The sequence below is a fragment of the Spermophilus citellus genome (assembly GCF_964194105.1).
Source record: "Spermophilus citellus genome assembly, chromosome: 12".
In the NCBI taxonomy this organism is placed as follows: Eukaryota; Metazoa; Chordata; class Mammalia; order Rodentia; family Sciuridae; genus Spermophilus; species Spermophilus citellus.
In genome coordinates, this window is record NC_138198.1 from 1,260,025 (window position 1) to 1,276,530 (window position 16,506).

At 37.2% G+C, this 16,506-nt stretch overlaps 1 protein-coding gene across 7 annotated transcripts in view; it reads left to right on the top strand.

Annotated features, from left to right (window-relative positions):
- The window catches only part of AUH (AU RNA binding methylglutaconyl-CoA hydratase), a 173,229-nt gene that overhangs the window by 83,683 nt on the left and 73,040 nt on the right, over window positions 1-16,506 (top strand). For 2 of the 7 annotated variants that reach the window (XR_014018248.1, XM_081262867.1), the window contains exon 7: window positions 9,513-9,577. The exons of the other annotated variants lie outside the window; for them this stretch is intronic. Coding sequence is in view for 1 of the 2 variants with exons in the window: in XM_081262867.1 (XP_081118993.1) it covers window positions 9,513-9,577 (65 nt within the window). In the remaining variant the exon portion in view is untranslated. The remainder of the gene's footprint in view (window positions 1-9,512; window positions 9,578-16,506) is intronic. 7 annotated transcript variants of the gene reach the window in all.

A 16,506-nucleotide genomic window follows, 5' to 3' on the forward strand; every position in this document is an offset into this window, starting at 1 on the left:
TTATTTTTCTTCTGCATGAAATATTTCACTGGGTATGTTTTATAATCCTGACTTAGTGGTTATGAATTCTTTAATTTCCTGATCACCATGGAACATTTTCATTGTAATTTCAATTTTGAAGAATAGTTTTGCTGGATAATAGTTTTGGTTGGTACCTGTTATCTTTAAGGGCTGAGTATATATTATTTCAAGTGCTCTAGGCTTCTAGATTAGGGGCTGAGAAATCAGTGGAGAGTCTTAATTGACTTCTGAATGTGACCTGCTGTTTTTCTGATGTGGCTTTTAAAATTCTATCTTTGTTCAGTATATTATGCATTTTAAATATAACGTGCTTGGGAGAGGATCCTTTTTTATCTTGCCTGTTTGGAGTTCTAGTGTCTCTTGGAAAATCTTCTAATTGTTTCATTAAAAAGTTTTGTATTTCTTGGCGGGTGCACTGGCACATGCCTGTAATCCCAGCAGCTGGGGAGGCTAAGGTGGGAGGATCACAGATTCAAAGCAACTTAGTAAGGTACCAAGCAACTCAGTGAGACCCTGTCTCTAAATGAAATCCAAAATTGGGCTGGAGATGTGGCTCAGTGGTCGAGTGCCCTTGAGTTCAGTTCCAGATACTGATGCTCCCCTACCCCCAAAAAAAGTTTTGTATTTTTTTAGTTTGCATTTCAGTGTCTTCTACTATGCCAGTGATTCTTAGATTTGGCCTCCAGATGTTATCCCTGATTTCTTTAATATTCTGTACATGGTCTCTAAACATCTTTTCTTTATTGTCAGTTTTATTTTCAATATTATATACTTTGTTTTCAGGGCCTAAGAGTCTGTCTTCTCTGTGGTCTAATCTGTTGAGGATGTTTCCAGTTGAATTTTAATTTGATTTATTGAGTCTTTCATTTCCAAGATTTGTGTTTTTTTTTCAGAGTCTCTCTTTATTGAAATGATCTTTCACTTCCTGTATTTTCTCTTTAAGCTCATTTCTTTCATCTTTTAGTTCATTGAACACTTTAATTATGAACTTTCTAAATTCTTCATACAATGTTTCCTCCACTGTGGTGTCAGGAGATCATTGATTGAAGTGTTACGGGCTATTTAATGTGGTTTGTTTTCTTGTTTTTTCATATTGTTTGTATGTCTCCCCACCTACTTGGGTGGTTATCTCTTCTACTTATAGGCACGGAATTGTTGAGTGTGCTTCTTTCTCTTAAGTGTCCCAAGAGGAGTGAATATCCAAGTATTGATATACCCACTCAATAGGTATCTTCTGTGCCCAGTATCAGCACCACTTTGAAAACAGATACTAAACCTTATTAACTACAACCACTTCCAAGCAAAGCCATATACCAATAAACCTTAAGGCGGAGGTGGGGAATTAAAACTTACTGAACCATAGTTCCTCTAATGCAATTAAAATTGTAATGTTCTTGAATAGGTTGAACAGTTATTAAAGCAACAAATTGCTTAATTAGTAATTAAATTGAATTCATTATTAAGATAATAAAATTACTACTACATACATGGAGTAGTGCTTGAAAGAGGAAGAAGAGACAATGTGGGCAAAGAAAAAGTAGGAAAAATACAATAAGAAAAAGAAAGCAAAATAGGAGGAGATCGCGACAGTTGCAGGCAGTACTGGAGGGAATGGAGGGAGTAAGAGGAGCAGGTATAAACTCGAGCTAGGAAAAGCAGGAATGATCCCAGTAAATGCTTTAAAGCCGGATAAGAAATACAGTCAGGTGGGTCCAGGGCGGCAGTATGAATGACAGGGAACTCTAAAGTAACATCCCTGAGATCAAAACTGGTATCGGAGTTGCTTTTGATATTCCCTGCCAAAGTGGGAGTTACTGATTCATGTCTTCCTGATTTGGATTTTATCAGAATTTGGAACCTTTGCAAGATTCCCGCCACCCCACAGCTTTACTTCTAAGTTTCCCACGGTGTGGAGGTTTTGATCACACCACCCCTCCTCTGATATAGTAGGAGGAACTCCCCTCCTGTCTTTGGTGTGTGCAGGTACCTACTGGTTTTCTGTTGGCTTGGAGGAGCTGGTCTCTCATTGTCTGTAACTTAACATCTAGGTTACTCCCTGTTAGGGGATACAGTTTTGCAAGCCCTTCTGAAGAAAAACTTTGGGTATCCAGGGCTGTCATAGCTAATGTGTGTTCCCCCACATACATTTCAGAATGTGTGGGGTATAGTGGTCTAAGGTAGAGAACTGTATTCTGGTTGATGTGCTGGATGGCTTGTCAGGGGGTGTAGGACTTCTGCCTTCTCTAGCATGTGCAAGTTGCAAGTCAGTGGGCTTATATCTGGGTGCACTGTATGTTGGCTCATGTCTGTGGGTGCTCCTCTGTGAATCTCTTTGTGAGGATTGGGTTGATGTTCTCTGCTGGCTGCTTGGGCTTATCCTCAGAAAATGCCTGTTGTGGGTCTGTGCTTCTCTTTGGTCAGCTCTTCTTTCACTGCTTATTTCTGGGCTGTTGTGGAGTCGAGGGTTTCTGCCTAGATATCCCCTCTGCTACCACCTTAATTTTTGACAAGTAAAAATTGTATACAATACACTATATTTATATAAACATACACTGATATATGCTGATTTTGCCACACCATATGCTGTAGTGTACATGTATGTAATGAGGATAATTAGAATCTCTCTTGGCGATTTTTATGGATGCACTATGTTATTTCAACTGTAATTACTACAGAGTACAATGGATCTCTTGGATCTGTTCTCCTATCTAACTGAACTTTTTAAACTTTAGCCACCATCTCCACATTTCCCCCACCTGAGTTCTAATTTCTTTTGAGTTTAGCAGATTATCTCATAAAGTTTGCACATTCTGAATTTCACTCACTATTTCCTCATAGTTAGGTTTAAGTTAAAATGTTTTCTGGAGGCTACCAAATGGGTGATGCTCTATGTTGTATTGGTATTTTATTATATAGCACTAAATATTAGGTTCTCCCACTTCTGGTGATGATAACTTTGGTCACTTGATTAAGGTAGTGAATAACTGTGGGTATAATTTTAGCATTCTCTTAGAAACCTTACACACACACACACACACACACACACACACACACACACAGTATAGCACACTCAGGTTTCATGGAACCAAAAAAAGAGCCTCCCCCAGTTTTGTCTCATTTTCTGCTCCCCAGGGGGAAGGGCTGGGGACGTCACTGTGCGTCATTGTTTGCTATTTAGCAGTAAGGCAGTCTCTTGGCATCTTTTCCAGGAACTCTATTTTAAGGTGTGTCTATGAAGTAATGATGGATTTTTAAATCCTGTATGTGTTGTCCTGAACACAGTAGTCATTTTGGAAAGGGTTGTTTATAACCTTTGTTGAAATTCTCTTAGAGTTTACATCAGAATCTGAGCTTATCTTTTGAATATCCTCAGCTGTGACTCATCTTTATCCTGTGAGGGTGAATTTGATTTTCATAAATAGCAAAAGATCTTTCTGTGCCAAATCTGATGAAGAAGGTCATACTGTTTCAGGAAGAAGAAAAATATAACAACAAAAATAAGACTAATTTTCTTAAGAGGCTTGAGAACGTCACACATTTTACCAGTGTTATGAACAATGGACAGCATTGTTGGACCTTGTTTAGTGCTTCCTGAGGTGACTTCCTTAAAATCTAGCACTCATTCGCCTTTCTGAAGTCTTTGGTGTTTTGATCAATATACCTCAAACATATGCATACACACTGCAAAGCCTCGTTTCTTTATATGTTAAATTGCAATTCAGTGACCACCTCCTTAGATTTAATGAGGGTGTTTGGGTAGTAATTGTTGACTTTCCACTTTGTTAGTTGCTGTGGAGGATATGTAGAACTCAGCCATCGCCCCTTGGAATTGACTTTCTGAAACCTAGTAGGAGAGTTTGAACATGCGTACAGTATCTTAACTGCCCTATTCAATAAAGTCTGTAATCAAACAATTTAAAACTGTGTATCTTGAGTTTAGAGAAAATAGTGTGAGTTCTGTCCGGCATCATGAAACAAGAATCTGTAAGTCTCAGTTGGCAAAGCCTACAAGGTAGTTCTCTGGCCACCCTTCTGACCTCAGTCCTGCAATTGCTCCCCTTGTTCACACACCGTGTTCCAAACATATTATTCACTTAGCAAACATTTGTTGAGCCCTGCAGTGATGTAGACATTGGAGAGGTAGCTGTGAACAAACAAGATCCTGCCACTGTGCACCTACCTGCTAGCACAGGAACAGTAGGCACAGCAGATGGCAGGTTGTGTCTTATGGCCGAAGTGCAAAGTTCTGTAGAACAAGAGAGGGGAGGGCAGCTGACGGTGGTGGAGGCATACACCGTAACACAAGGATTCAGGGGATGCCTCACTGGGAAGGTAATATGGGAGTTAAGATAAATGCTTTCAACAAATTAATCATACGGATCTTGGCAAAAGCATTGCTACAGAGATAAAACCCAGTCCAAAGGGCTTAGGTGGGAGAGTGTGCTGTGAGTATTCACTGCATCACACAGCCATGGCAGGGAGGCAGGGAGGATATAGTGTCGGTGCTGTCAAAGAAGCAGTGGGGAAGAGTTTGTTACAGTACTGTCCCTTTAACCTCAGTGCGAAGGGGGTGCACGTGGATCTGTCAACAGAATGCAACATGCTCTTCAAAGTTCTAAAGCTTCATGGTGATCACTGTGCTAGAAGGGAGCAATAACAGGGCAGGTTAGGAGGAGGATGCCTGTTCCTGCTAGAATCTGTGTGTGATGTGGGCTGGGAACGGCTTGTTCTTGTGAAGATAGGGATGTCATTGGACTCTGGGTGTCCCTCAAAGTTGGAGTAAAGGGAGTGTCTTGACAGATTGGATGGGAACATAAACGAAAGAGAGACGCAGGAATGGCTCCAGGGATTCCGACTGCAGGAACTGAAAAGGAAGTTTCCTTCTACCAAGACACAGAAAGTCAGATTTGGAAGATTGTCTCACACGTTCTTGGTTAAAAATCACTGTTGAGTATCTAAGTGTAGTATTAGTCAAGCAGACCGTTATACCAATGCCAGTCTGGGCAGAAAATAAAAATGTGGAATTCATTTAGCATTTACTGACCTGGTCCAAAGGCACGCTGAAACTTACAAATGGACTTTGGTACAGACAGAGAAAACTCTCTTTAATTCAGGCTTGATGCATGGGGAAATACTTTCCTTAGAAGGTTAGCAGTTGCTGTGAGGAACCAAAACACCAAAAATTCCGAGGGAAGGCAACCATCTTCTTTAATCCAAAGAGCTGTGATCTCAAGAGGGTGAGACAAGTACCCATTGCTTTTTCTTTGTGAGTTTTCTTTCCACCCCTTGACCTTTGGTACTGGCATAGTCATTGGAAGTCCAAGACAAAGTAATGTAAATATAGCCCCAGTGTTCTGGCCAGAGGGCCCCCAAAGCAGAGCATCCCAGAGCACTGCACAGCACCAGAGAGATGATGAATAGAAGAGTCAGCAAACATAAGTCTACAGCGTTGTTTTGCGAACCCCTGGACATTCACTCCTGCGCTGTGCCCATGTCTCTGCTAGTAGATGAGGCACTTTAAAGACTGCACCAGAAGTCAGGCCACTGCACACTCATGTATTATTAGTGAAAGGGTAGATCTGTTGATCTTTCCCTCTTCCCCACAGCAGAATCTAGAAATAGATCCGTAGGAGCGTGGTCAGTTGATATTTGACAGGTACAGAGGGGCTTCAGGGGAGCAATTATGATATTAGAAAAATTGGGCAGCTACATGCAGAAGAATAATAAAAAGGAATCTTGATTTAAACATCAAACTTGTCCAAACACCAGCTCAAAATAGATCATAAATGTAATACTATATGATTTTTAAATCTTTGTGGAGTCACGGATTGCCTCTTGTTACCCAGTGTGTGAGACCAAGGGATGTGGTCTATTAGTAGGAACTCAGTATTACTGAATGAATGTATTTCTTCCCCTGAAGATGGCAGTGAACTTCAGAGTGGGTCTATAAAATACACTGCAGCATTAATATCATAGGAATAAGTTATTTAACTGCCAGTTTTCTTTGTAAAAAGTAGCTTTATTATTTTATATGTCCAAATTATATAATAAAATAATTGATGATTTTGATTCAGTTGCTTTTTATAATCTCAAATTGATGTGTCTGTTATTCTCATTTTAATTTTTTCTTGTTTTTAATAACTAGCATGTTGTGTTTTTAAAAAGAAGAATATTCATTTTTTGAGGTGCATGCTACTTTCCTTTTGGCCAACTGTGATTAAGATAGCTTTATTTGCATTTTAATAGTCTGTAATGTTTGTTTTATGTATCATGCTAAATAGATGGTCTCAAGAATCACTTGAAGCACTGTAGAAAGCAGATGTCAAAACCTGTCCTTGCTGGGCCTCGTGGTGCATGCTTGTAATCCCAGTGGCTCAGGAGGCTAGGGCAGGAGAATCGTGAGTATAAAGCCAGTCTCAGCAACTTAGCGAGGCCCTAAGCAATTTAGCAAGACCCTGTCATGAAATTAAAAATAAAAAGGTCCGGGAATATTAAGTGCCCCTGGGTTCAATCCCCAGTACCAAACAAACAAACCAACAAATAAAACTACCCTTGTCTCAGAGTAAGTAAATAAAATATGTGGAAAGTTAATGAAAGACAGTAAATTAGTTTTCCCTGTAAATTAGGAAGTGTGGAAGTTCATTTCTCTCATCCTTTAAAAAGAAAATTGAATTCCCTTTTCCCACATCATCCATTTGGTGACTGATGTTTTAACTCTGCAGTGCCTGTAATGTGAAAAGGGGTGTGAGCTGTTCAGTCCTAGAGGCATGTTTTGGTCTGTGCCCATGGGTGTTTCATCTGAGAACTTCTGTTCCTGGCCTCATGATGACAGGAACTCTCATTTGGAACAGTGAAATTAAGAGTCCTTTTCTTTCACTTATAGAAATTACACATACATATCAGCTTAGCTTTTCTCCACCTGTGAAGCACAGTAGGCACTCACCGCGGAACCTTCCCAGTGAGGTGCTCTGGGCTGGAGTCCTGACTGTCACAAAATTGTATGTCTTTAAGCAGATTATTTTTCCCTTTCCCACTGCTGCTTTTGTAAAACGAAGCTAATAATAATGCTCATAGAGTCGTGAGAACTGACTAGGACAGACGTGTAAACTGCCTGTAACAGTAGCTGGCACATTGTAAAGATTAGCACTTGTTAGTTCCTAATTGGTGCTAGCTGTAATTTTTCTTCTTTTCAAATGCCTTTAACAAGTTATAAAGCTTTCCTGAGCTTTACTGTGTACTTGTAAAGCTTTAAGGAGGTATGGTTGACATACAATTAACCACATATGTTTTAGCATACAATTTGGTACTAAATGTTTTGATATATACACATGATACTATGTCTTTTGACGTGTATACATCCATGAAATCATAGCCACAGTCAAAATAAAGAACATATCCACTCCCCCCCCCCCGCTGAAATTTTGTTATGAAACCACCAAACTACTTCTTGTCACAATACATTAGTTTTCATTTTCTAGAATTTTGTGTGATTATCATACATTATGTAATCTTTTATTTGCCTGACTTCTTTCTCTTGAAATACTAATTTCTTCCCATTGCTGAACGGTATTGCATCTTACGGGTAGGCCACAGTCTGTCTCCTCACACGTGGATAGGCATCTAGCTTATTTTCAGTTTTGACTGTTATGAATAGAGCTGCTGGGAACAGGATATGTACGAGCCTTCGTATGGATGTGTGCTTTCAGTTACTAAGGGCCAGTGCCTAGGACCGAAATGGTTCCGCGTGGTAGGTGTGTGTTTGTACTTTTAGTACACTACCAGTCTGGAGGTACATGCTGTGGTGGTGTTGGCAGCATGTGAGGATCTCGCTGGCAGCAAGGGAAGTCGGAGTCTCTTCACACATCCCTGCGCTTGCTGGGTGAGGTCAGTCTTTGATTTTAGTCTTTCTCACGGGAGGAGGGTATCTCACTGTGGTTGTAATTTGCATTTCCTTAATGTCTGATGGTATTGAGCTTCCTTTCTGTCATCTGTATTTCTTCTCTGGTGACATAGCTATTCAGATGTTTTACTTGTTTATTGGGTTGTTTCAATTTTGAGTTTTGAGTTTCCTTATTTTGAGCATTATAAATGCAAGTCCTTTATTCAGTATATGCTTCATAAATGTTTTCTTTCCATCTGTGACTTTATTCTCTTAACTATGTCTTTCAAACAGCAAAAGATGTTAATTTTGACAGAGTCTAGTTTGTCAGTTTGTTCTTTCACACATTATGTTTTTGGTGTGATTTCTCAGAAATTCTTGCCTAAAGTCACAAATATTTTTCTCCTATTTTTTTAGAACTTTTCTTGATTTGATTAAAACTTATATCTCTGATCCATTTTTATTCAGTTTCTGTATATGGTGTGAGGTATGGATTAATATTCTTTGTGCATAAAGACACTGCTTCTTCCAGCATCATTTGTTGTACCTTTGTTTAAAAAAAAATGAAGTGTTTTTATATGTGTGGTTTATAGCTGGACAGTTCTGTCCAATTATTTGTCTGTTTTAATACCAATACTATACTGTGTTGAGTACTGTAGCATTATAATCTTGAAATGAGGTAATATTAGTTTTTCTACTTATTTGTCAAAGTTGTTTTATCTAATCTGGATCCTTCGTGTTTCTGTATATATTTTGGAACCAGCATGTCAATTTCTACAAAATCCTGCTGGAATTTTGATTGAGGTTACATTCAGTCTTTGGATCAGTTTATGGAGACTTGATATCTTCCTGACTTTTTAGAACCACAGTGTCTATTTTTGTTAGATCTTCTCAGCATTTTTTAATGTTCAGTTCTTGTCTGGCAGAATGTTCTGTAAATACAAATTAAGTTGGTTGACAGCGTTATTCAGATTTTCTATGCCTTTCCTGGTTTTCTTTCCACTTATTCTGACAATTGTTGAGAGATCAGAATTTGAATTTCCAACTGTAATTGTAAACTCATCACCTTTCTCTTTGTAGTTCTGTTGTATTTGCCATATGTATTTTGAAGTTCTGTTAAGAGCACAGACATTTAGTTTGCTCACATCTCTTGGTGAATTGACCTTTGTATTATTTTTAAAATCATCTTTTTTTTTCCCCCTTAGTAATGTTCTTTGCTTTGAAAATCGGTGTCTGATATTCATATGGCCTCTGCAGTGTACGTTTGACTAGGATGGCCGGATGCAGCCCTTTCTAGTTCATTTCTGGGCTCTCCTCCCTGTATTCTTAGTCTGTGTGTGTTTGTTAGTCAGCATACTGGTGAGCCTTGTTTTTTTAATCCTATCTCACAACCACTGCCTTTTATTGGGAGATTCAAGTCATTTAAGTTTAATTTAATTGTTCACATTGTTGTTTAAATTTCTCATTTTCTTATTTTTTTCTATTCCTTCTGTTTTTGTTCCTGTTTTCTTTTTGTTGTCATTTGGATTAATCAAATATTTTTATGATGCTGTGTTATCTTCATTGGTTTTTATACTATTTGTTTTTATTTTGCTATTTTTTATTGTTTTAGGGTATTTACTGTACATCTTTAATTATGACAGTCTGCCATCAAGTGATAAACCATTTCATATGATAGTAAGTATTTCGTTTTTTTCTCTGACCTTTATGTTACTGTTTTTTTGCATTTGACTTACATGTATACTGCACCGTTATACCTTTGTTTGCATAGTTAATTATTCTTGAGAGATTTAAGTAATTAGGAAAAGTCTTATATTTTTACCTACATAATTATTGCCAGGTCTTTTTATTTCTCTGTGTAGACCATATTTCCCTCTGTTAACTTCTTTTCTGAAGTGTATGTTTTCTGTTGATAAACTTAGTGTTCTTTCTTTCTTTCTTTCTTTTTTTTTTTTTTTTTGATACTGGGGATTGAATCTGGGTGCTTCACCACTGAGCTGTATCCTAGCCCTTTTTACATTTTTATTTTGAGAGAAAGACTCAATACTCTTTGCCCAGGCTGGCCTTGAACTTGCAATCCTCCTGCCTCAGCCTCCCGAGTAGCTGGGATTACAGGTGTGTACTACTGTGCCTGGCTTAGACTCAGCTTTTGAATGTCTGAAAAAGTTTTTGTTTTACCTCTGTATTTGAAAATCTTTTTGCTAGATATGGAATTCTAGGTTGTCATTTGTTTTTCCTTTAGTTTTAAAGATGTTCTGTTGTCTTCTTTGTTGCATAGTATTTCCTGACAAGAAATCTTCTGTCATCCTCTTCCTTGTTCTATGTATATAACAGGCTTTTCTCTGTAACTGCTTTTAAGGTTTTAGTTCTCACTGGTTTTGAGCAATCTGAATCACAGTGGGCTTTGGTGTGGTGTTGCCGTGTTTCTTTTGCCTGGTGTTCATTGAGCTTCCTGAATCTCTGCTGCCTCTGTTGGTTCCCCTGGCCTCAGCAGCTTGCTGACACACACAGTGGTTCAGTGCTCTGCTAAATCCTCAGGATTTCTAGAGTTTTATTCATCCCTGCCCTGCACACTCCTGTCACATGGATCTCTTCTGACTCTCAGCTTCTTTTGAAGTGGAAAGGTCCACTGGCTTAGCTTAGTTTTTTCTTCTCTGGGTCCTGTCCCGGAAGCTCTCCACATCTGGAGGGGCAGACACTCACAGGGCTCACCTTGTTTTCTGCCTTTCAGGGGCCTTTCAGCTCCCCTTTGTTGCCTCAGAGTCCTGAAACCTGTTGTCTGGTTTTTCAGGCAGGAAGGTGAATCCAGCCTTTGCCACCCCATCTCCGCTAGAAGAGGAAGTGCTGTGGTTTCTTAACTGAATAAAGACACTTTACTTTAGTTGCATTTTCTTTCCCAACTGACCACTTAGACTTACCACTATTAATTGGTAACATGGTTGTTATTATTATTATTATTATTAAGACCAGGTACTACTTTCAGTGTCACAAAGGTGAACTTAAATTTAAGAGTGATAATCTTAACAGGAATTTGATATGAGTAAAGCACCACCTTTCCTTTGAAACAGACTTTTCAGCTTTTACAGTTGTCACTCAGAAGTGAGTACCATCTGTCAAAATTACAGAGAGATATAGAGAGATGGAAATGGATCAGTGTTCCGGTTTCATGTCTGTAAATTGGATTTTATAAAATGGGCTTTTTGCTACCTATATGATTATGCTGTGAAATTAGAATGTATTTTTATATTCAAGTATCCTACCTTCCCTTTTGTTTATATTTTCATGTGAAGTTGGAACTTTGCAAATTGTGCTTGGACCTTGTGGTTACTAAACATGGAAACCTTCTGTGGCCACTCTGTACCAGTAGTTGCTTCTTTTCTTTTCCTGCGCTTCCTTCCTTTGACTTATGCCTTTTCCTCTCTTTCCTGACACCTTTCCATTTGGAATGCACCTACTCCATCTACCGTGTCCCCTTCAGTGGGGTAATATTGAGCAACCCACTCCTAGAGCCGAAGTTCTTTTGCCAGCTATGATAACTTTAGTAAGGAAGCAATGGTGTTACTGTAAAAATCACTCCTAGAGAATTTGAATGCACAAGTAAGGTTGCTATTTTCTTTTAAAATGAAAATATATAAATAATAGAAGTATATATCAGAAATGGAAGATTATTTGGGAAAATTTAAAATTTTAATCAATCAGTAATTGAGGGATTTCTTAAAACCAGTTGACTGTGTTGCCTTATGTAACTTTATTTTGATTCATATTGTAAGGAAATATTAAACCCAATAAGTAGTAATTATTAATGTTTTGAAACTTGTCATTTAAAAAATTTTTTAAAATTTGTCCACTGGTATATTAAGACATATAAACATGAATTTTCTCCTGAAATACAATTATATTATAATTCCCTTCTGCAATTTGATGTTTTTGATAATAATGATACATTTTAGAAATTTCTCCTTCCTGTTTTACTTGTAACTAATGGAAAACTTTTAGTGCTTCAACATGAAATCTTCTGGTTTTCAGTTTGACATATGCTTCCTTAATTCCTTAATTGTTAATGAAATATGACATATTGATAATGTTAAAATTTTGATACCTGAATTCCTTAGATTTTCTTTTGAAAGATTTTGACTTTCCTGGAATGAACTATTAATTAGTCATGAAATGTTATTCTTTCATACTAAATTCTAATTCTGCATTCTATATTGTACCTATATTGGAATGGCATTTCATGGATTAATTTTTATAGATGAGATTAAAGTTTTGTTTTGTATGTTATCTTAGCAACATAACCTTTAAATATTAGTATCTTAAAAAAGTACTTAGAAGACTTATTATCTCCTCTCTGGCATACTAGAAAGTAATACTGGAATCACCATTTCTTGAAGTTTTTATATTAAATTTATCTGTGTGTGTTGGTACATTTTAACATTTAAAAATTTCCTTTAATAACTGGTATTTCTTGGGAAATATGGTTTGCACAGACTTCCCAGAAGTATTAACATTGACTTGTTGTTGTTTTCTTACATTTCTAGAGATTTCCTCTCATGTTTGACTGTCTTCCCTAATTCCTAGAAATAGCTCTTATATTGCCTTTTTAAAAAATTGCACTCTTTCTCTCTCTTCAAGTTTATGATTTTTTACTTATATATTCTGCCTTTTCTTTTCTTGGTGTTTTCATTCCCCTTTTAGTAACTTAGCAATTTAAATATTTAATTAGCTTATATTCATTTTTGGATGAAGGCATTTGACTATATTTTAAGCCAGCTTCAGCTATTTTCCTTTCATTTTTATACGATACTTTTTATTTTTCAATTCACATTTTTATTCTTATTTAATTTGTAACCCTTAGATGCTTTTGGTATTTCCTCTTAATATTTCTATGTTACTAGAACATGTTAGATTGTGCTTTCTAGAGCACTATTTTTAGGAAGTGATTGCAGTTTCATTTTCGTATAATTGCATTGGCTAGTTTTTATAAATATATTTTTGGGGACTTTGAAAAGAAATAATCTTTTTGATCACATAGTTTTTGGTGCCTGCTAGATGATATATTTATTATGGTTTTATCCAGTTTATCCTCATTTTGTGTTTCATAATTTGCATTTTTCTTTAGATGTGGTACTGTTAGAGTCAGCCAGTAATCTTTATTGAGTTTCTGAAAAATGATATTGAATTGCAGTTACATGTTTCTGGTTTTTTATCATTTGGAAAACAAATCAAAAACAAATTTATTACAGTCACATTACTGTGTATATAAGGATAGGCCCCAGTAGTGAGAACTCATGTTGATAACAGTTTACATATGCAGTATTCACTTTCATTCAGTAGTAACTATTTTTTGAAAGTGAAGCAATAAAATGTTGAAATTTTTTTTATGTAAATCTACTGATTTTGAATTTTTTTTTCAAATATTGAAAACATAAATAACCGTATGAGAGCTAGTGCTAACTTATGGGGTGTGAAAAGGAAATTCATAATTTGATATTGGCTCAGGATATTATTTTTGTCCTTGCATGGAAAAATTATTTAAAACTCTTAATGCATGATGGTGCTTTAGGAAGCTATTTCAGTACTAGCCTCAAAGGACAGATTACTATTCTTTTCCCACCCTAATAAACTAGGTCACTGGTTTTGGGCACATTTCCATAGTGTGAGATTTATTTGATGTTCAAGGGTGCTGTCTAGAAATAGTGATGCAGTGTCAGCAAGGCCATGTTTCATTTCATGAACATAATTTCCAGTGCCTTGAATTAATTTATTCTTCAACCTGTTAATAATTACTTAGTCACTGTTGTTTCAGAGTTGGAAAAAGCGAGTGGAAGTAGCCATTGCTACCGAGTTAGGTAATGAGTTATGGAGTTCCTGTTCAGTTTAGGTTGAAATTTGAAAAACCAAGTGGTTGAAATTTTATGAAAACCAAGGAACAACTTTCTACTTGACACTGTGATAGTATGTTGCCTCAAGTGACTGCAGATACTCATCTAATCACCTGAGTGTTTTGTTGGATTACATTTTCCTATGGGCAACTTTATGCTCAGGGAAATTCTCTATTCTGCTCACCAGCCAGAAACAAGTACCTGAAAAACACAAATAACCATAATGCTTCTCTAAAATTAATTATTTATAGGTCCTATAATATTTAATATCTAAAACAAACTGTTTTAATTTAGTTATGTATCAGTTCAGTGTTTCAAAGAAAGATGAAGAAAATATGAATCACTCAAAACCACTAGCCTCGTTTGGTGTTTCGAGGACCAGGAGCTGGGCTCTCTGGGTCTCATTTCTTGCTCTGTAGCCTTGGGAAAGTGACTTGACTCTCTTGAGTTTTGTTCCTTAAATCTGTGAGTGGCCTTGTGTAATTTATAGTGTACTGTGAGGATGATGGGAATGAATGCATGCACAAAGTTTTGAAAGGATTCTGGTAGATAATTACCACCATCTCTGGGGGCAGTAGTAGTAGTCCTTGTTATTATTGCTGTGAGCATGTTAGTCCTTTATGGATATCCCCCAACCCCCTACTCCTTTGGCCATGCCTGTTCCTTCCTTGTCTAATAAATTGTTACTGTCTTCTGTGTGGTTAGGATACCTAGTTTTGTTAATTCCCCTGAGGATAAATTTTTAGAAATTTGGCCTAATTTTTAACTATTCAGGAGATATAATTCTCACAGGATGGGCCAGTCAGCCTTACCTGAACATAATTCATAGGAACTTTTCTAAACTAACAGTAAAGGGTAAAGCTTGGTAAGGGAAATTACAGATTTGGGCCTTTTCTGTGTTTCCTTTTCTTGTTTAATAGATACTTTTCTTCCTTGTTTGTCTAGAGTTCATTTTCATCTTATTATTGTTAACCTCTGTAACGATTTATCTAATGTTAATCAGGTCCTGAATTATCCAGAAATTTATGTTGAGTGCCAATCTAATGTTTATTTTGTTCTCTTAATTTTTATACACTTGGTTTTTTCAGTTATAAATATTTTGCTGGTTATTTCTTTCATAAACTTTACAACAACTTTTGGGGATTCAGTGGAAAATAAATATTATAAAATCTGGAAAGGTTTAGAATTTTTGTGTAAGTGCATTAAGAACAAGTCATTTGGTTTTTGAAATAAGAACCTCATGACATCCTGTCCTTCTGCAGTTTGCAATTACATCTCTTTGCTGGTCTGATGTCAAGGATGTGTTGTCATGGCACTTGGTGTGAGAGAAGGGACTTACTCTGGTGTCTGCAATATCTAGCTCAGTGCTTGTTAAATGATAGGTGCTTAGTAAATGTTTGTTGAATGAAATGAGATGATTTTACTTTTTAATTTTGTAGTTTCTAGGATTTTTCAGAGGCATACCCAAAAATTATGTTTACATGTTTGGATTTGTTTTTACTTATAATAAGTATGTTTTACACAGGTACATTTTGTTGCTTTTGTTGTAGTTTGATTGTTTTTAAGTAGGCCTGGTTTCTATGCCCTTTATTGACCTAGGATTTGGTAGCAACTGTTTTCCTGTTGTAACATACACCCTGAGAGAGTCCTTCATTTGTGGTCCTCAATTGATCCTTGCTGAAGAAAGAAGCAGATTGTCTTTCTTAAGCTCAAGCACACCTGGCCAGCCCTTTTACAAGCTCTGAGACAGAGGAAAGAAAACAGATGAATATTCAGGAGTTTTTTGTGGCTGCATAAAATTAAAGGGGCAAAAAGCATTACTCATAAGAATTCAGACCCTTTTAAAATGCAAACCACTGAATTTTCATGAGTGAGTGATTGCTCTGGAACTAGAGCCACCCCCCTCCCAGTGCCTGTTATTTGGGTCTCTGTGTAATTATTATTTGGCTGATTTGACTCATGAATGTACACATGACTCAAGAACACATAAAGATAGAGGAGGTTTAAAAATATTTCAGTTTGATACCTTTATTCTGTGTAACCTTAGTTTAAGTGTAATCTGTTGTTGTTGTTGATGTTATTGTTTTGGGTACTGGGGATTTAACTCAGGGGCACCTTATCAGTGAGCCGTGTCCCCAGCCCTTTTTTTAATTTTTTATTTTGTGACAGGGTCTTGCTAAGTTGCTGAGCCCGGCCTCAAGGTTGTGATCCTCCTGTCTCAGCCTCTGGAGTTTCTAGGATTACAGGCACACACTACCACGCCCAGTTGATATTTCAGAAATTCTAAATTGCTATGAATATATGTGAAATGTAGCGTATTAGTTTTTCAACAATTCTTAAAAACAGTGCTTATTAGTATCCACTTACTTAACCAACACTTTGGTACTAGTCAGTTGTAGTGGAGTCTTTATGTCCTGCTGACTTTAGGAGAGAGCTGCTTTACAGGCAATGCTAGGAAGGGCTTTCTCTTTGGTGAAGGGTATGATGAACCCTCATTTCATTTTCCTTTTTGATTTTTGGCCTTGCCGTCATCGGGAGTCCTCTTTTCACCTCTCTGAGTCCCTGTTGTACAGTTTGTGTGGCTGCTCACTGGTTCTGGCAGCCTTTGCCCAGTCCAGGGGAGCCGCTCTGCCACAGTGCTGGTCTGCAGCAAGCTTCTTACCAGAGGTTGGCCACTCTGGTGTGGTTTGGAGCTACGATCCTTGTTTGTGGTGTCTCTTGGTT